Here is a 21,207-nt window from a genome sequence, read left to right on the forward strand (position 1 = left end):
ACAGTGAGAGAAAAGTGAAAACCCTCAGGAATCGGAAATCATTTTAATCAAACAATAGTAAAAGACAAAAAAACCCCAAAAAAAACAAGTGATACAAACTTCAGAGAAAACTAAACCTGATTAAAGTCTTCATCCAGCTTTAAAACGAATGTGAAATACAGAATAAGGAGTCTGAAAACACAAGACAGTGTGAAGCCTGCAAATCAGAGCTTCCATTATCGTCCTCGACAGGCTTAGAGCAGGAGACGGTTGAGAAGAGCACCTGAAACTGACTCACGGCACTGGTCCTCTGTGGTGGCTAAAATCGATTGGTTGGTTGGTTGGTTTGTCAGTGTGAGAATGTCATTGTTTAAGTGTTTTCAAGAAGGGTGTAACAGCCCCATGTGTTGTGGGGACAGAGCATGGCAGGCCAGCTGACGGGACAAGTTGGTGTGTGCGCATGTGTGACGGGGCAGATTTAATCATCATCCCCTCCTCCATACAGATCGGCCAGTTTCTTGAAGCGCGGGCCCCAGTCGTTGAGGTAGTCATAGTCCTGGTCCCCCGTGCTGGAGGAGTTGAGGGAACTGACAGAGCCAGCAGTGGAGCCACTGCCCTCATAGTCAAAAACCAGCAGGGAGTCATATGGAGGGGCTGTGGGGTCGTTGTCTGCTGCTCGCAGCCCCTGAGGAGGAGAGGGAGGTGGGAAATAGATAAAAGTCAGTAATTGTGTGTCTAAAATTGAGAAAATGGTGATTGTTTATCAGGAAAGTGGACAAGCAGTAATAATTATAAAAAAACAAAACAAAACTGCAAGTTACAATTAAAATCCATCCATTCACTTTCAATTTCTGCCTTATCCTGTTCATCACACGGCTTACACAGAAACAGATAATAATACATGCTTATTTTTATAAGGGAGGAGAGCCAGAAGCAGATCCAGGACACACAGGAGAGATTAGACCACGGAGCTGCTGCTGCGATTGGCCTTTTGCAGAAGTATTTATGGGAGTTTTCCCTTTCAGACTGCAAAATGTGGGGGAGGAAAGCAATAAATGAATCATGCAAGACTTGACGTAGCCAATGCATTGCCAATTGTGCCATTATTTATTGCTGTGGGCTTGTCTTAATTCAATTTGGACTTGATATGGCAGCAGAAGTTGCTGTAGGGAAGAAGCACCGCCGAGACTTGGTAAAAGCAGCAGAATTTCTTTACTCTTGTTTATTCATTTGGAATGCTGGAGGCAGAGGTTATTCAGCAGATAATGACTGCCAAGGCACGTTACAGAGATGACCTGGGACCTCTAACTACAAGGATTCATGCAAAGCTTGCTGCATCAAACCTTTCTAGAAACCAATCATTTTATGCTCTCCAGCTCAAAAGCAAAGAGGCAGTATTTATGCTTTCCTTTCTTTAATAGCCTTCATTAAAATTTAGAATGAAAAATCCTACATTTGGAGGGCTTGCATTAGAAATGACAAACTGTTTTACGGCAAATTCAATAATCATTACAAGTGGATAATTGGATTATCTTTTTTAGGTAAAAAGAATGACATTACCTTATGTATACAGCAGGATGTTTACATTTTCCACAATCAAGGCTTCTTATAAATAGGCTAAATATTGTTATGGCTACATATCAGACTCTACGATACATCAAGGAAGTCAAAGCTTAATCGTCAATATTTTCTTTTAGTAGCATAAAGGTGTTTTTTATCTTTCTTCTGAAGCTAGATCATGAAGTGAACTGGTTTGGAAAGAATGACAAATTTGGGCAAATTGACCAAAGAGCCCGACAGGTATGAGGAAAACACCTTGTTGACAACAGAGAAATAATGAGAGATGTTATGGATAGAAACCAAAAAAAGCTTTAACCCCTGTGGATATAGTGTGTGGCAAAAACACCATGTGTTTGCCTGTGTTTGTGTTTAACCAGGCTGCTGGAGCGAGATCGGGTGAATTTGTGTGTGCGCGCGTGTGTGTGTCTGTGTGTGTGTGAGAGAGAGAGAGAGAAAGAGTCAAGGCTGGATGGATCAAAGCTGAACAGCTGCCAACACCTCTCGAGTGTGAACGCGTTGTCACAAGTCTGTCAATCAGCATTTTCTCGCATCAGTGTGCCAACCGTGGAGCTGGTTGTGTGTGACAGTTGATGTTTGTGTGTGCCTGTGTGTATGTGTGTGGGAAAGTGGGAGTAGCTGAAAAGCAAACCCAGATTGGTTGTTGTCATCACTGCGCTGGACTTTACATACTGAACAGCATCCAGAAAACAGTAACTGTATTAAATGTCAGACGGACCGAGAGTGAAAGTGAAAAGCCAGTGCACTGCCAGACAATGAATCGAATGTGCATGCTAGGTGTGTGTGTGTGTTTATAAATTCACCTCATGGATGAAGTCCCCAATGTCTCCAGGGTGGGGCACAACAGGTCTGATGGGGTACTGGGACTCAGGGATGATGGGACGTTCATCCACTCTGCGGATGCCGGGTGGTTTGCTGATGATGTGGTCTAAGGAGTCGGGCTGCTGTAGCTGGCTCAAATCGTAGTCCTGCACAGCCACAGGGGCATACAGATGTAAGAAAGGCAAAAGTCAACACAGAAATCATGTATGCGTGCTGCGTTTCTCAAGATCTCACTTGGTCTTCCTCTCCTCCTCCCTCCTCATCGTACTTGAGGATGTTGTCTCTGACATCGTCTTCAGGGTCAATAAGCAGTTGCTTTGTCTGCCTTTCCTTCTCTCTGCGCTTGATCCACACCACAAACAACAGCACCATGCCTGCAGTAACACACACACACCAATGTTAGAAAGCTTTGGAGTGCACCGCAACAACCAACAACAACAGCATAGCTTCAACTGACAGCCAAAATAAGGTCCTCACTTTTGCTGGAGAAATGTGCGTTTTAAACTAAACCCCGGAGTTAAAACCTCGAAAGCTCACTTTTAAAAGTAAAAACAGCTTTAGCGGTTTAGCATTTTAACATTGCAACATGATGATTTGCACAGAACCTACAGTTCCATCGGTGCTGCAGATATTTGATCAAACCTGAATTTGACCCAATCTTTATGTAATTGATTCTGATTGGATGCAAAGTGTCCGTTAATCCCCGATAACACACACCTGTGACACTGCTATTCCACCTCTAAATACAGACGTGGCCCAGCCTGCATAGGTGGCATCAGGAGGGTGAGGACACCTTCCTGATGAAATGCCACTTCGTCCCTTTGATCTCTGAATCCCATCAGTGTGAATCTGATGTTGCGTGTCCTGTTCGGCTCTTTACTTCTGGTTGTAAATTACATTAAATGTAGCCTGTTTGCTTGTAAAGCTTCAGTCTTCATTTAGGATAAAAAACATGGCCAGATATCTAGGATTTTTTTAAAACTATCAGATAATATTAATTTTAAATGTACTTATAATATTTACAATTGCTTTGCGGCAGATCAATTGAAAATAGATGCCAAAGGTGTCTGACTTTTTTATTTGGAGAGTGACCACAGTTTATTATCCCTTTAAGTACTATTAGGATAAATGACAATAAATATGTTTGTGTTGCATGTGACAACATAAACAAGTTTATAATCCATAGAGTGTATATAAAGAGATGGATGGAGCCTCTGTGACGTCACCCATAGGTTTCTGAAGAGCTGAATTGAAGCTCTGTGGGCGGTGGGCGGTTCCTACAGTCCCCATGTTGGCAGCGTCATGCGCATCGTCTCGCCCGGAAAATACAAATATGGACAAAGAGGTGGAGCTGAGAGGGCAGCCGTGAGCATCATGGTGGATGACTGACATCGAGCGACCTCCGAGGTTTCTGCAGCTAAAAGCTAACCGAGCTAGCCCCGAGATAACGGGAGCTACCCAGCTAACGAAGGTAAGCGGGCTTAAGCTAAGTCACATTGTTAACCGGCTAAAAACCGTGGTTGTTCTACGTTCTTCTTACTTGAAGCCTGAGAATGGTACCTGTCAATCAAAAGGACACGCCCCTAAATATGCTGAACTTCGAGATTAAATTACTTTAACACGGGCAAGTTAGAAAAAAATTCACTCTGCCCACAGTAATCATGAAGGTAAACCTGACCTATAAACCAATCATGGATTTTAGAACAGGGCCGTAAACATTTTTATCTGAAGTTGGCCTTTTTAACATGGGAGTCTATGGGGATTTGCTCTGTTTTGCATCCAGCCCCTAGTGGATGAAGGGGAACTGCAGTTTTATGCACTTCTGCATACTCTTCACTTATAACCACCGGAAGTTGCCGTTTGGTATAATCCAAAAAGACAGTGCATGCTAGACACCATGTGAGTCAGTAAACGGGAACATGAAATTTGAATTTTATGAATACCTTAACATTTTTATTTAAATTTTGGACTCATTGTAATTGTTTGTGAAACTTCATTTTATTATTTAAAGCTTTCTTGATTCTTTATGTTCTTTTTTCTGTTGTATTTGTGTCATTATGAAGCAAACACTGAAATAAAAAAAAAAACATATTTGAGAAAGCCTGAAGATATAGAACTGGGTCACTTGAAACTTGATTTGGTAGTTACAACAGTTATGAAACCACGGATCATTAATACACAATATTACATGTTGAAGTGTGCTGGGAAGAAAAAAAAAACTTTTCTAAAGCAGATGAATGTATCTGGAGGGGTTGTCTCCATGCAGCAGTATAAACTGCAGCAGTAAGGTTAGGTAGCGACATGAATCAGTGGCAAGGCTGATAAACACAGATATATTACCCTCCAGGAAGAGGAGACAAAACTTATTTCATCCAGAGATGCTGGAGAGGATTTGAGCAGCTGATGCATTCATCTATTATATAACACTGTCTGGTTTGTTGCATCGCAATGTGAATGTGCAGGGCAGCACTCAGAGTTGTACTTTTGCCTGAAGAAAGGAAAGCCTAAGCCAGTCAAAGGCGAGTTAACTTTTCACACTTGAAGTATGAGAATGTGTTTCAGAGCATTGAAGGGTCAATGGAGGAACTCTGTACGAGCAGTGAACTCACTGAGCAGTATGATGATGCAGATGAGGATGGAGATGATGGCTCCAGTTCCCAGACCAGTGGCTGCCACAGCTCCAAGAGTGGTGCAGTCTCCATTTTCATCACATGGACACACTTTTACTTTGATGAGTGATCTGTTGGACAACGGAGGGTTGCCCGAGTCTGACACAATTATGGGGACCTCATACATTCCCGGCTCCAAATATATCTGATATCGCAGGGCCAGACGGGCGAAGTCACCTATGGAGAGTGAAGGAAAAAGTGAAAAATTAGGAAATATTCTGAATTCCCATGTTTGAATTACAAAAGAATCTTGAATAACCTGTGTTATTAAATTATTTTTTCAGCTGAAATGTTTATAGTTTCAATATGTAATATGAAACATGCATTGCACAATATTCTATAATGAAAACAAGATTTTCCACAGCCTTCCATGGTTTTGAAGCATTTGTCAAAGTTTGGTGCCAGTTGTAGACTTTCTGGATATATCTGTCAAACTGACTTGGGAAGGTCCCAACATTTACTCTGACTCTGAAGAACGAGACAAGCAAGAACTAGCTTGGTCCAGGTTTCTAATATCCTCAGGGCAGGAAAGGAACTGGGAGAACTTTGGTTATTTCAGGACCTGGACTTCCAGGCTTAGTTGGGAGAAACCCAACGGCCTGTTTAGGAGTGTCACAGTGAGATAACCGATTTAATTATTCACTTTACTCTCTTAAGTATTTGCAGTCTCTTTGTTTTTACAACATGTGCACATAGGTATGCTCAAGTGCATCAAATCAGGTCATTAATTTGCTTCTACAACTCAACAGCAGTTCAACTATGGCTAACTACATTTATAGGATGTAATTTGGAAAGTTAGACACGTGCCTAACTAAGAACTTGCACTCGATGGTGGGAAGAAGCCATGAGACGTTTCAAAGCACAAATAAGGAAGAAGATACAGAACATCAGAACCATTTGGATGTGTTCAAAGCAAAGAAACTGCGTTATTTTCCAGCAAAATAAGTCAAAATCCACAGAGAGAAAAAATATTACATCCCTCAAGCACAATCCAAAAAAGACCCAACAAATAGAGACATGAAACTAGCAAAGCATGTGGAAAGACCAGAAAATAGCTGTATGTGAACACATCCACAACCAAATCCACTCAGCACTGAGCCGCCTAACTTCCACATTTACTCGTTATTTTGCAACATTAATAGGTAAATAAAACACTTAAAACATTTAGTTTATCTCCATTTAACTTTCCCAGTGACACATCCCCACCGCCCCTGCGACGGACTGGCCAAAGACTGCTGGGATAGGCTCCAGCTTTTCCGAGACCCTTCAATGGATTAAGCAGTTAGAATAATGAATGATTGAATGAATGAATGTCCTCACCGCTGATGCGTGAAATAGTCCAGTTGCGTCGTATGCTACTTGGAAAGTTAGGGAGCTCGAAGACAAAAGGTCCGGCGTTGGGGTCAATATCGGCATCAGCGGCAGTGATGTTGACACCGTTGACATTCTTGTTCATCCTCTCACAGATCTGAGACTCCCTTGGTACGAGGGCTGGAGGGTTGTCATTAATATCTATCAGATAGATCTGCAGTGTGCCTGTGCCACTTGCTGCAGGAAAACCTAAGAGTAGGCAGAGAGAAAGAAAAAAAATGAGATGACAGGAGAAAGAGATGACAAGAGAAGATGTAGGCAGTGAAAGGGATGGCTGAGAGGGAAGAAAGAGGAGTTGAAGGCCGACAAGGAAAATAATGAAAGAGGATAAAAAAGAGAGGTACAAACAGTGACACAGAAGAGGTGAAAGGAGCATTGTTCATTCACAATGACAATGTTAGAGATAGGAATATTTTAGAGCTGGAGGAGAAATTCTACTTCTGACAGAAACACTCCTGACAGTTGTGCTTTCCAGTTCATCTTTTGGCCTCACAGCAAAATCGAACACATCACACTCGATCCAGATGCAGAACCAACACGTCCAGATGCCTAGAGAGGGCTTAGGTACAATAATACAATAAAACAGGTCCTTGTCTGTGTACATTTGCACAATGCAACAATGATTTGGGACATCAAGGCCTTTCTTCTTGCTGTATAACAAATATACAACTATAAGCTGGGAATTTGCACTGAACACAGTCGTCCACAGCCACATATACGAAGATAAAAATAAAACTGATATAAATAAACCTACAAGCACACTCTCATGTCTCTATAAAACCTCTAATGAATTCATATGCATTGTTGCTGGAGTTTAAAAAAATCATCTTATATGTTTTTATGACCATTAAACAGATCATTCTAAGCAAATGAAACCATGAATAGAATAGAATAGAATAGAATAGAATAGAATAGAATAGAATAGCATAGCATAGCATAGCATAGCATAGCATAGAATAGAATAGAATAGACTGTTATTGCATATAGCAACAACTTGAATAATTGTTTTTTGTGTGTGAGTTTTAGCCATAAAATAAATAACTGTACTATATAAACAGCAGGGATCAAACGGCCTTACAAGTGTAACTGACTTGATTCGCTCTCAGAAGCTGCTGCCCACCGAATTCAAGCCTAGAATGCTTTTCACATCTGCACATGATTTAAGTACCGGCCAAGTTTACTAACAGATGTGCTGATTAGCAGCTATTAAAACCAAGGAATTAATGACTTGATTTAACAGATATGTTGCACATTTAAAGCCTGAGGAAACTGTTGAAGCAACTGGAAACTTCAGCTCTAAAGCCACTTTGTGCAAGCCATTGCAGGTGCCTTTTTAACTGCAATGTTGTCAGCTCTTGGACTGTAATAACATGCACTGTTGCACATATACACACTCAAATCTCATCTGCAGACACAATTTTGACGCCATTGCATTGATTGAACACGGCAACATACTATCAGCAACACCACTTTATGGAAATTTTGGAATAAAGAAGATACACTTTGAGAATCAGGATGAGAAGCCGTTGCAGAGAGATAAATGCATGAATGCTCATGTACAAAATTCTGGCACAAAAACGGAAAAAAAGGAAAAATGGAGCTTAGCATTATAATGCTCTGAGATGTTTATTGAGTGCGTGCCAGAGGGTGACGACCCTCAGCCATCTCCAATTACGAGTCATTTTCCTGTCACGCCCCAATAACTAAGCCATCGCATGGACTCCAGCAGCCCCAAGGCCCATCTGAGGGATCAGATAAGAGTGCTGTAATTGATAAAAGATTAATGCAAAGTTTACAGATATGCCAATTAAGTGTGGCATCAGAGCAAGACATTTGCCACAAAATATGTAAAGTACAGTTGAAGATGGCCCAAAAGCAAGTCTCTTGTTTTGTCTGACGTTTAATTTGTACTGCAGATTGCACCTGGTTGGATTTAAAATTTGTCATTCAAAGCTGAAAAGTTGCTCGATAATACATTTCTAATTTTATAGAAAGGCATGTCTTAAATATTGGAGTTCCATCAAATACGCAAGATTTTTATGTAAAGTTTTATAGATTGTGCAGTTTAATCAACAAAAGATTTTTGCAGTAATGGATCAGATAAACTGTATAATGGTAAAGTTAGTTGTCAGGCAAAGTTTGTTGGTTTTGCGAATGAAAATGAAAGATTCAGAAAAAAATCAAACAAGATCTATTTCAGAGCATTACCTAGAGTATTTAAGCTAACCAACCACTAGAAAGTAGCTATATTAGATATATAATTATCTTTATTATCTATTTATTTACATATTTTTTGTCAGAGGTGACTTGTTTGCATGCCGGGGGTAACTGGTGCTACATTATGTAAAACTGTAACACTTAAAATTAAATGTGCCAGCTTGCTGCTTCCTTGGGGTCAGTTGTAACATTAGTATGCAATTGGAATTTGTACAAAACGAGACAAATTTAATGATGCATTCAGTTATGACACTATAATGTCAACATAATTTCACAGGATCTCTACAACTGCAAAGCTCTAGCTTTCAATATGCAAATCCCATTTCTAGAAAATTTGATATGTCCTCTTAAAAGCCTAAATCTGCAATTTGCAAACATGTTTAAACATTTAAATGTATTTATTTGCTGGCTTCAACTTGGAAAGTAAAATTTCAAACTATTTTTATGAAAAGTATAAAGAGGCAAAGGCAGTAAAGTTGTTAGAGGAAAAATACATGCAAATTCCACAAGTAGTAGATTAATTTGTGATGGCTCAAGGTGTCACAATTATTCATAAAGGAAGCAATTCCCAATGGCAGAGTCTTTCCAAGCAAGGATGACTCATGACTCAACACTTAGTGCCAAAGTGATGGAATGATCTATGTAGGGCTGAATCACTGCCCTTTACATGCAGAACTTGCATATGCATGAATGTATCACTGATTCTGAGGCTTATATTAGAATTTTAGACACATATGCAACCAACATAGTTTTCCAAAGAGGTTCATGGTTATTTAAACAGTGCAATGCCAGATGACATTCTGCACAACTGATAAACAACATGGCTTCATAGACCCAACGTGTTTGCTTGACTGTGTCCATGTCCAGCTCTGTCTATTTAGGCAAACCAAGCCAAGCCAACTTTAATGAAAAAACACTTCAAAATACAGTGAGAGCTGACCAAAGAGTTGAACAACTCAGAATACATAAAACATTAAAAGGCATAAAATAGATCTAGCACTATTTTACACCAAAACCAATGTCAAATCCAATATAAGACTAAAAAGGGTCTTCATAAAAACAAAATAAAAATGAATAAAATCCCTTAACTATAATTTCACATGATGAAATGATACTAAGATCAACAGAAAAGAAAAAGAATGAATGAAAGATGTGAAAGAGAATAAAAATGATTTAGAAAATGAATGGTGAAAATTTTAAAAGAGAATAAAATGAAGCAGAACTCTGGTATTGGGCAAGAAAAAGGCAATTTCCTCTTTTACAAAGATTCATATCTATGGTTCTCATATTTGGTCCTTAATGCAAAATATGATATCATACAACAGAAACAATGTCTCTCTTTTTTACTAAATGTATATTGCTGATAGCCAATTTCGCATCTCATTATATCTCTATATACAATAAAGTTGTTCATTACACACCAAGCATTTCCTTTTACTTGTGTTACTTAAATGATGGGTATAAACATATAGACATTTTAGGCTTTTTACCAATAAAAACTTTAATGGATCAAAAAAATTAAAACATTCAAGTTTTAAGTGAAAGAAGTTACCATAAACCTCACATCGCAATTTTTTGCAACCAGTTGACTAGATAATACTATACTTAATAATACATGAACAAGTGCAAGATATACTTGTTGAAAAAAAGTCATATAATTTCCAAATAGTATATTCAAGAGTTTCTACATCCTCAGACATGTCCTCTGTATTTCACTGTCTGTAAAAAAAACAAAAACAAACATTGTTCAAGAGTTGTATTATTAGAGACGTTTGGCTCATATTGATGCAAATAAACAATAGCTTATGTCAAATGAAAACGTCCACACTTAGATCGAAACACATGCGATTCACAAATATAGACTAAAACCCATGAGCTTGAACAAAGTCACACAATTACAGCAGCACACACACAGAAGCTTTCCCTTTCTTTGGCTTTGTTAATCCCGGCCATGTATGGGGGACATGTGGAAGCAGCTTGCCACAGCTGATAGGAGAATTATGTGGGTTTTAACCAGCTAAATAAATAATTATGTATGTGTAAATTCCTCAAAAGGATTTGTATTAGCTGTTTTTTTTCTTTTTTTTTGATGGTGGATGAGAGATGCAAGGCATGGTGAAAAAGAGCTGTGTCGGCCTACGGTATGTTCTTTGAAGAGCACATGCACATAAACAATGGCATAGGTGTTTCCATTAGAAAATGTACCAAAATGGTCTGATTTTGTCAAGTTGGAGGGGAGGTGACAACATGGCGCGCTTCTCACCATTCTGTCAGCACCTCTCCACGTCCCGCCCTACCATCCCCACTGCCTCACATTACTTCTTACTATAATCCTTCCATGTTGTGATGGCTGGCACTTGAGAAACACCCACATTGTCGGACTGACATCCACACAAATATGCAAACACACACACACACACATGCAATCTGAATTGGTGGCTTCTCCTTGACGTTGCTAGTACGAGCCAGACCTGGTAGTAAAAAGGCTGTTTAAACCTAACTGAGGTTAAGTAAAGAACAAATACAAATGTTGGATTGATAAAGACAATATGTAACATATTGGGGTTAAAGAAGGAGTAACAGGGAAACAAAACTACAGGAGTCCAAACAACAGGAGCATGTTAGCCTCTAACCTAGTACCTTACCTTCCCATCCACACAACAAACAGTCATTGGAAATGACTGCACAGAAACTTATATACACACATGCACACACCAAAGTGCTGCACATAAGAGCAGCCACAGATGCTAAAACTTATAAACATGACGGTGTTTCAAGGCCAGCGCAACCTAAAGTAAACACAGCAGTGCGCTGCATGTCACTGATAAGGCAATTTGGCAGGGAAAAACCATTTCCTCTTTTCTTGAGTAAGGAAAAAAAAAAAAAAAAGCACTCAATTCCACTTGAGAGAAAGGGAACTTATTTGTTTGCTGTGATTGAGTTTGTGCTTGGTTAAGCTTGAGTTTGAGGCAGAACAAATAACATATGCAACAGAAATTGCAAGAAAGGGAAAGAGAAGTCAGGCTCGGACAGAAGATAAAAGACACAGAGAGGAGAGGATCAGCAGTGTGACCAGTTGTAGGAATCCAGGAGTTACAGAGTCAAACTGAGCTGTGTGCATCTTGAATGCTGCACAAACTTATGGTTTTCTGAATCCACACAAATAGTTACATTTTTATATACCTTATATACAAGATTCACTGTAGTCAGAGTCACAGATAATACTGAAACAGATTTTTGTTTTGATACTTATCGCTGTCAAATGAACTGTTATGAATAGAACTCAGTGATAGAAAACGTTCTTACCATTGTCTGTAGCCAGAAATGTGGCTTCATATACATTGTTCTTTACGTAGATGGACTCCCGATCGAGCATTGCTGTCGTTACTATCTGACCATTGGTCCTGTTGATGGACAACCAATCCGCAGGGTCGTTCAGCTTTGAATACCTATAGACACACATAGACAGATTGATCCAGAAGTTAGTCTTGGCGTTTCTGGGTCTACAAGCAATTACAAAATTTCCCTTGTGTCTGCGCATACATAGATTTTTTCCACATAAACACACTCACAAAAGCACAACAGCCTGACCTTCACACAGTTTAATTCTTCATTGACATCTTCTGCAGAGCCTGAAGCCTACAGTCAATTTCACCTCATTTTTCACTCCTGTGTACCAAGCAATGCAGTCAATTACCTCCCTAGTTAAGCACTGCTGCAACTGCCTGTGTGTGTGTTGCACTTAGCACTTTTTCTAGGAAGTGTTTGCTTAAAGCTGGGGAAAGCTTAAACTGCCTGAATGGGTTACATACATGCATGTTTCAGTGCTTGCATGTTTGCCTCTGTGATTACGGAGGAGCTGTGCGTTGCACAGATACGGGATGATAGGATCTTGGCACTGCACATAGAACAGGAAAGTAGATGTGGGAGCAGGTGGCAACAGTGCTCTGGGATAAAGGGCCGAGAAGGAACAAGGGATCATCTCTGGGATTGAATCTCAATCTCACTCTGATCTAACTGTTCTCGTTTCTCAGGGTTTTGTAGCTCTCAGCTTGTTCCATGCTTTCAGTTATATCTGATCTCTCTCAACCGTGCTGCCTCACTTCATCTTGTCATGCTTGGTATTCCTACATTTTCTTATCCCTGTGTGTATCCTCTCACCCTTGTCTCATTCTTTCTGTGATACGGAGTTCATCAGCTGCTACTTCCCTGGGCTGCAGTCTCCCTTTTACATGTGACACATCATCTGTGGACATGTAACACCTTGGCCTCACACGGCGAGACTTCTATATCACTTAGGTGATGAAACTGTATCTTAGAAATGTTTCAGTTTATCCAAAAAGAAAGACGTGACTTTTTTTCCCCACTGCATTTAAGTTTAGTGAACAATCTGCCTGTTAATTTGTTTTTTATCTGAATTACCCATACATACAGTGCTGCTAGCATGGAAGAGACTAGGGAAGGGGGATGGCCAGAGTATAATCTCTCTCCTGCAATGATGTAAGGGGGACATTCCCAGGAGGCAGTGGGCAAGATCCCAGACATCGAGCAATGTGGGGTGATGGGATCACAGCAATGACATTCCAACACTCTAGACAGTTCCGCACAAGCTAACCAGGTCCTTAGCCACTGGCTGGCAGACTGTGAAATCACCATCGGGACTACAGTGAGTCATCGAGCCAATCACAGTAGGAGGGCAGGATGAAAGAGAGAGGGAAATGATCAGGAATGGGTGGGAGAGGAAAGAGGTCAAGGAGGAGAGATTCAAAAGTACAAGCATCAGTGTATGATCAGATGTTAATCGTCCAATTAGGATTGACTTCATACCTACAGCGACTCCGTGTCCGATTGCATTTTATTCATTTATTTTTTTACATGCCAGGCCGACAAATCTTCTTTCTGTCTCTTCAGTGGGGGGGGGGGGGTAAAGTGGTCTAATTTTCATCACAGCAGAGAGAGAATTATGGGTCAGCTTTACTAAGGGTTTGTATTTATTGTTCATAAAAAAAAAAGCTAAACAAACAAACAACCAACAAAACAAAAAACCTAATTGAGACATACCGTAACGTTAAACACCTTAAAGCCGTTATTGTCAGCTTTGTTTTCCTGGAAAGGTCACCGGATGTTCTCCGCTGTGAGTCTGTACCGGCATAGCAGATAGTTGCCTGGTATTTGGATTGAAGGGTCATTACATTCTATCTTCTGTATCTTCATCTCCTTTTTTTCCCTCTGCATTTTCCTTTTCAGTTCTGTCCATTCAGTATCCTTTTGTTGCCCCCTCCCTTTAAGTTACACCCAGCAACATTATATTAATTCAGAAATAAACAATTATTCAAGTTAAGTAAATAAAAAGTATTCAGAACTTTGTAAAATGTTTTTGCAGTTGCACATGTAGGGTTGCATCAAGGATTGTAAAAGTTGTTTTTTTCCCTGCAATTTAAAGTGTTTCTGGATTTTATTGTTGTTCTGAACATTTAAAAATGGTTTCTACAAGGTAAATGTTCATTGCAACAATAAAAAACTGTTTCACTCCGTGTGATATTGTTTTGCACCGTACCAATGTAATCTAAATTGTTCTTAAAGCTTGGAAAACTACTGGAAGGAATACACACTCTCAAAAATAGAGGTTCAAGATGAGGACATTTCTGTACCTATAGGTACATTTTAAAGAAATGTTCTCTCAAAAGTACAATACTGGTCTTTAAGAGACCAGAAGCACACCTTCAAAGTACGAAAAAGGGTTCAAAGTGACATAAAGTACAAATTTGTACCATTTCGACCATAAGGGTACCTGCAGCATTGAAAAATGTAATGTTAATGGCTGTAATGTTACAAACTAGAGCAGAGTTGAGTGATGACAGTAGTACTACTTAACAGTCATTTACTGCACCAGACAATGAAGGTCAGATGCTGCAAACTAAGTGTATGGCTGGTCAGTATTTTGAGTTTTTGAAGATTATTTCTAGATTAAAGATAAGATAATATTGCTAAGTGGAATGGACCAGGCCTGATGCTGTGAAAACATAAAAAAACATAACTTGATAAGGTGAGGTTGAACTTGGTAACGTACAAAAATAGACCAGAACCGAAGGGTACAGAAATGTCTCTCAAAAGAGTACACCCCCAGCGACAAGCATTTGTACCTTTTTAGGTACAAGCTGGTACCTCTATTTTTGAGTGTGCAGAGGTAGGTAGCATTGCCGATGGACAAACAACACTCCAAGAAGTTAACAAATTGCTTCCATTTAAGGTTTATTTCTTATACATAATCACTTCCTACAAAAAGCCTCATTTCCAGAGGTTCAGTGGCAGGAAGAGCACTAAAGCGATGGATGCTATCATGTGAGTTCAAACAAAAGTTCATTGCATGAATAAATAGTTACTTTGCTTTCCTGTGCTAGCAACAGTGCGGTCCTGAACTTTGTAAACATTGAGAAGTCTGAATCTATTTTACAAGAAAGCTGGTTCCTTATTACAATTTTGTGAAACAAGTGAAGTAGGTAGATGAATATTCTCTTTTGAATAAAGCCAAAGAATCCCATTAAAAGTAAAATCCAGTATAATTACTGTTATGCTCATGGCCTAAAATATGCGTGCTAGAGACAAGGCCGTGTTTGTTTACCCGCATCTCACAATGTTTGCTTGTTTTTTGGTCCTTGTTGAATTGTATCCATCTTGTTGGGTGACTTTGGTCATCATTCTTATTAACTTGCTTCACCTGAGTTCAATGAGGGTTAGGGTTCCTCTGTCTGGGTGGCAGCTTCATACTAATTAATCAAGCTTTGTAAATGTGATCCAGGAGGCAAAGTTCATGGCAAACACTCAGAAGTCAAAGCTTTCAGTAAAGAAGCAGCACATACCTTCTTTAATCCCACAATTTTAGAACTTAAGAACTTATTTTTCTATGACGTGAAGAAATTCAATCATTTAGCCTTAAAAACAAATCCTAAAGACAGCGAAGCACCATGACAGTGGAATATAGCTTTCTATTTAACTATAAGTACAAATAATGATGAACTAACTTACCAAATTCAGTTAAACATAATCACCATTATCATCTCATCATTTTGCATTGGGGTGGAAGTAAAAATCTATGGGCTACAAGTGGTGTCATTTAGATTAAATAACCATTATATAATTCAGGGCAAAGAAGAATAAGAAAGGCCGGTGAGAAACTTGGGTGTTTGAGATATTTTCTTCCTTAAATGGTCTCCAGAATACTAAAGAAGTCTATTCTTTCCTGGGCACATGAGGCATAATAACACAAGTGGGTGTATAGCTTCAGATAATATAAGCCATAACACTGAAGCTGGTTCACAAAACAGAGTGCTCAGCTCCAGAACACACTTTAATTAAGACCCTTAAATAGCTCTCACTGCAGTTATAATAAACTATAAGAAGCAAATGAAGTCTTGTACGAACACTTCTATAGCTGGGCTCATTTCCAACATAATGCATAGACAATGCACGCTAACAAAGCCCATGAAGGATGATTTGCATCTTTAGAAAGACAACTGTAACAGATGTATGATCAACACATGATCACATGGGCCTGTGACACGCCTTGCATTTCCCCAGAAGTATAAGGTCACTTAGATTAAAGTGGGAATGGTGAGAAAACTGTCTCGGGAGGTATGTAAGGAGGTATTACATGAGGTGCTACAGGTCACTATCCTATTTTTACTGGAGTGGATGTTTGGTCCAACTTTCATAAAAAGGATGCAGACTCCTTGCAACAGACTGAATATACACTGCTAATCACATGTTTTGGTGTTTGCTTCTAAAACTTAGTGTTGTGTTAAATGACTTATCTCTCATTATGTTCAGGTGGGATAATTACAAATATGTGGTTATAATAACTCCTAAGGTTCTAATCAAGAATGAGCTAATCATAGCAAAGGAGCCAAATTATTTATATATATATATGTATGTATATAAAACAACTCTTTGCATTTCAGAACTTCCATGTAGGCGTCTGAAGTCTCTACCAATTTAATCTATAAGAACCCATCATGGCATATATGATTATTGTCTCCTGCTCCTATTTGACACCAGAAAGCAGAAGATTCCACTATAAAAATTTCGATAAGGTAATTAATGGTATATATCCCTAAAAATAAATTTGGTGATCTTTTTCTTAATTTTACTTTTTGTTAAAGGGACAAATAAAAGACCTCATGTTTAAAAAAAGAAAAAAAAACTTTTCAGATCATTTCTTGATCAGTTGGGTCTTTATGTGTTAAAAACTTTTTTTTTTTTTTTTTTTTTTTTTTTTTTAAATTCAACATTAGCAATTTGTTTAGGGTCTCCAAGGTTTAACAAATGTGTACAGATTTGTAATGGATTTCAGATTTGGATATTGTTTCTAAGAAGTGAGGCACTGCCTTCCTCAAAGCTTCCCAAAATCCCTCATTGGTTGCAGATATATGTTATAATTGCTTTCAAAGTTTGGGATCTATAGTGGTCATGAAAAAAACTGAACATAAAAAGAAACAACTGTATCTACAGCACTGACAGTTACAATTTAACTATTATTTTAACCTTCATTAGTACTAAAACATTTTCATGCTGCATTCATTCATTCATTATTGAACCACTTAATCTGCGTGAATTAAGGGTCGTGGGGGAGCTGGAGCCTATCCCTGCAGCCTTTGGGTGAGATGTCATGTGGACATGTTGCCAGTCCACATGACATTTTCATGCTGCAGCCAATGGTCAACCAAGAAATTCATGGTTGACATAGCTCACTGTGGTATTTTATCCAAATAATAGACATTTTATTAAATCCCCTGGAAATCAGTCTTTTGAAAAATCAAACTAGCGTAACATAATATGTCTTATTCAAGAGTTTAAATTTGTGGGATTTGTCTTTTAGAACTAATGAAACTTCTTGAATGAGAAGTAAAATCTAAATTTCCACTAAAGGTCTTTGCTTTGTGGCCTTCATAAACAACAGGTGTCTGATTAATAAAGTGTGGACTAGAAAGATCCATATGGTGTGATTGTTTACAAGCCAAAGCAGTAAACAACACTCTGATAAGCAACTTGCAGTTTCAATAGTTGATTTGTTTTTCTTTTTTCACGGCAAATGATTTTCTTGGAAAGGATAACCATTCCTGTTTTTTCTGCTGTAACGCTGATGTTAAACTGGTTGTGAAAGTTTTGCTGTTCCTGCTTCTGCCTCATTTCCAGTGCTTTCCCATTGTCTCCTCCACGGAAAGCTCTTCTCATTTGGGAGATGGTAGGTGTGCGAGTACAGCTGGATGTATGATTAGGCCTGACAGGTTAGTGATCTTAGCAAGCAGCAGGGAGAGAGATGACATTTATTTTTCAAACCCTCGACCCTGAGGATGAAAAATGCATGTCTCAAGCTTAGCCAAGGCGGTTTGGGTAATCATTTATGCCAGTGTCTCCAGTTCCGTGTCTTGACCTTACTGGTTGGGTGCCTGACAGGTGATGCATGATGCCTCACTCTCACTCCTTTTCCCTCCCTCATGTACACAATGCCCCAACCACAACAGGACATCGCCAGTCATTCCTGTTTTTGATAAGCACATGCCAAGTTCAAGTCTTGACTGAGAGTCTCCTCACCATCCTTGCTCCTTTCTGACTTTCCTTGCCTGACAGTCCCTTAAGTCTTTTTATGAGAAATCATCCTTGTAAATCTTCGCTGGCTTCTCTCTGTACATCGCCACCATCTAATTACAAAGTCATACAGATTTTTGTCATTTGCAGAAACATCTGCTGTTAATTATAAGTTATCCCCACTGTGTCATCTAAATGTCTTCAACATGCCAAGATTCAGAGGAAATTAACATGCAGTACATGTCAAGTCTGAACACATCTACTCATTTGAAATTCATACAAATACTTTAACAAGCTGTTATAAAAATACAGACTTTGATATTGCTATACCTTTTGAATTTAGCGTTTAGTCGGTGTATTGGTCGTTTATTTTAGAGTCACTAGACTTGTTTTCTTTGGTACTTTTCACATATGCCATGTATTAAGCTACTGATCCATTTGATCAAGGTAAATGTTATTTGCTGCATAAAAGGAAAAAAAAATCTTGATAATTAAAGTAATCTATTAGATTCTACATTTCCTTAGAAAGAAATCAAGAGAAATCAAGAGCACCATAGAGAAGCCTTTCTTTTGGGAAATGGTGTGGGATAAAAGTGACCCTATCAACATGGACAAAAATAAATAAAGAGACAGTTTTGCCATCTATAACTTATGTGTTGAAAGGGATCAAAGAAATCAAAGGAATGTGTTTATGTACAGGAGACTACTCTATGTCCAGTGGTTCTGTTGTCCTGGATAGACCACAAAAAATGAAAAAAAAAAAAAAAAATCAGTGGAAGCCAACGAGTAAATCATGCAGAACAGTGGAAAAAAAAAAGAGTTTTGAAAAAGAGACAGGAAAAAAAAAGTCACTAGAGACTGGGATAAAGCCCAGCTGGTTACTTTGGCGTCTTCCTAAATTATAATGTACACCCAATTTACTCTCATTTGCTGGTAAATTAGCTGGGAAATTTGTTTAGGTCCCTCCCCCTACAAGATGGGAAGCAAGAGACTGTTGGAGTTTGAGGTTGAAAAGAGGTTGCATTAATGTCACACCAGAAATGTGTTATCATCTCAATTGTGTACTCCATTTGTGCCTGTTGTACACACACCAATACACTCTTTAAAATCTAGACTCACACACACACACATGCAAGTGGAAACACATGGGCTCTGCAGTTCTGTTATCATCATCAAGCAAGTAGTCTGGACATATTTTGCCTTTAAACAAAACGCCTATTTGATGTATGTGCAGCAGGAAGGTTGTGGTCCGTTGTGCTAATACCACTAATCTGAAATATTATCTTCACATGCACCATCTGACCCAGTTTGTTTGGTGCAGGTGTACTGTGGTGTCTGGCTAAAGAGATGTGGTTGCAGCCACTGAAGGCATATTTTAGAGAAATGCTGCAAAAGTTAAATAAAAAGTATGAATTACCAGGAAAATATACTTTGGAAAAAAAATGGTACCCATAAATGGTGCAAAGCCTAAAAGGAGAACATGTGTAATCCCTTTTTTCTTTGCCAATAGAAAACTGTTATCCTTCTCAAGGTGATGGTGTATTAGAACACTGTGATTAGGCTTAAGCTATTACAGTCACATAAAGACTAACATATACAACTAAATCGTTAATCACAATCATTAGCCTGGCAAATAATCCCTGATCAAAATTTAATAATCATGACAGCCCCGGTCATTACCACTCCTGACAAGGTGGCAGCTGGACTGAAAAGAGACCTGCTGGTCATTTAAAGGTTGATTTCCATTTAAAACCCAGAGAGGCTCAGTGCAGAGAAACAGCACTGCAGGTGGACATACTGCAGTGTCAGGTGCTTGGACTTGAGCCAGCCACTCTCCTTGCCTCTCCCTCTTTACTTCATCTCCTTTGTTCTGTCTTTCTTGCTTTGTATGTGTGTGTGTCTGCATGTCGGCGCTCATGTGACTTACAGAATGCACACATTTCTGCATAGCCCAGAAGCTATTGCTCCCTATTAACCTCGACCCTCCTTGCTCATAATTCTCTTCTGGCTCATAAACTTCACACAATAAGATTTTAAGAGATGGTTAAAACCAAAATATAGTCCCCTTGTTGACCTCTGACCTCTAACTACCAACATGGAACGTATCCAGAAGGGTTTTTGGCCCACTGCTGGTCACAAGGGGAACATGTCCAACATTGTTTCAATTAAAGACCAGCTAACGGGACTTCAAGCCTTTTTCAAGCATTTCAGAGTTTGTGTCGAGAAACAAATCCCAGAGTGAGAGAAGTAATTATTTAGCAAAATTATGCATTTCAAGTGATGACCTTTCATTCAGCTCCCCAAATACCTGATTATCTGCTGCATCTGAAGTCGGTCGGGATCTGAGGCCGAGAAGGTTGTGAGGCTGGTGCCGGCTGGAACTCCTTCCTCAAACCGGATGTGTTTCGGGTTCGTTGGGAAATAAGGAGGTTCGTTGACATCCTGGACAGATATGGTCACTCCGGCTGTGGACTGCAGAGACGACTGGATGCCGCTGGCTAAGTGGGCTTGATTAGACACCACCACTGTCAGCATGAAGGCTCGGTTCATCTCAAAGTCTACCGGCTGGAGGGAGAAGCAAAGAGTTTAGGGCACTGTGAAAGAAAAACATGGACCTGGCTTTAGCTGCTGTTTTCCTTCTTTGCATATTTCCATGCGTAACATGAGCGCATGTAGTTCATATAGTCCTCCAGTTCTGTTCTACTTGTATGGACTGTAAATAAACTATGTTGATACCAAACAAGTGGACAACTTGGTCCAAACAAGTGTTTAAGAATAAAAATGATGTAAAATATTTTCTGTACTGTTAAACTTGAAAATACATATAATCTGAAGTTTTTTTTTTCGTTTTTTTTTTTTTGCTATAGTTTGAAGCAATATCTGCAATGGGAGAAGCATTGTTTCAGACTGTATGTATTAACCATAGACTGTATATAGAGATGGACGTAGCCTCCGTGACATCACCCGTAGGTTTCTGAAGAGCTGA

The 21,207-nt window shown here is 39.2% G+C and overlaps 1 protein-coding gene across 2 annotated transcripts in view; it reads right to left on the reverse strand.

Annotated features, from left to right (window-relative positions):
- Positions 1-457: 457 nt before the first annotated feature.
- The window catches only part of LOC306755127 (cadherin-4-like), a gene marked incomplete at both ends in the record, with an annotated part of 261,980 nt that continues 241,230 nt past the window's right edge, over positions 458-21,207 (reverse strand). For both annotated transcript variants that reach the window (XM_079239397.1, XM_079239398.1), the window contains 7 exons: positions 458-664; positions 2,361-2,525; positions 2,614-2,753; positions 4,989-5,225; positions 6,369-6,608; positions 11,943-12,085; positions 20,530-20,786. In XM_079239397.1, coding sequence (XP_079095523.1) covers positions 458-664; positions 2,361-2,525; positions 2,614-2,753; positions 4,989-5,225; positions 6,369-6,608; positions 11,943-12,085; positions 20,530-20,786 — 1,389 coding nt within the window. The remainder of the gene's footprint in view (positions 665-2,360; positions 2,526-2,613; positions 2,754-4,988; positions 5,226-6,368; positions 6,609-11,942; positions 12,086-20,529; positions 20,787-21,207) is intronic.

The sequence above is a fragment of the Telmatherina bonti genome (genome assembly GCF_933228915.1).
Source record: "Telmatherina bonti genome assembly, chromosome: 4".
In the NCBI taxonomy this organism is placed as follows: Eukaryota; Metazoa; Chordata; class Actinopteri; order Atheriniformes; family Telmatherinidae; genus Telmatherina; species Telmatherina bonti.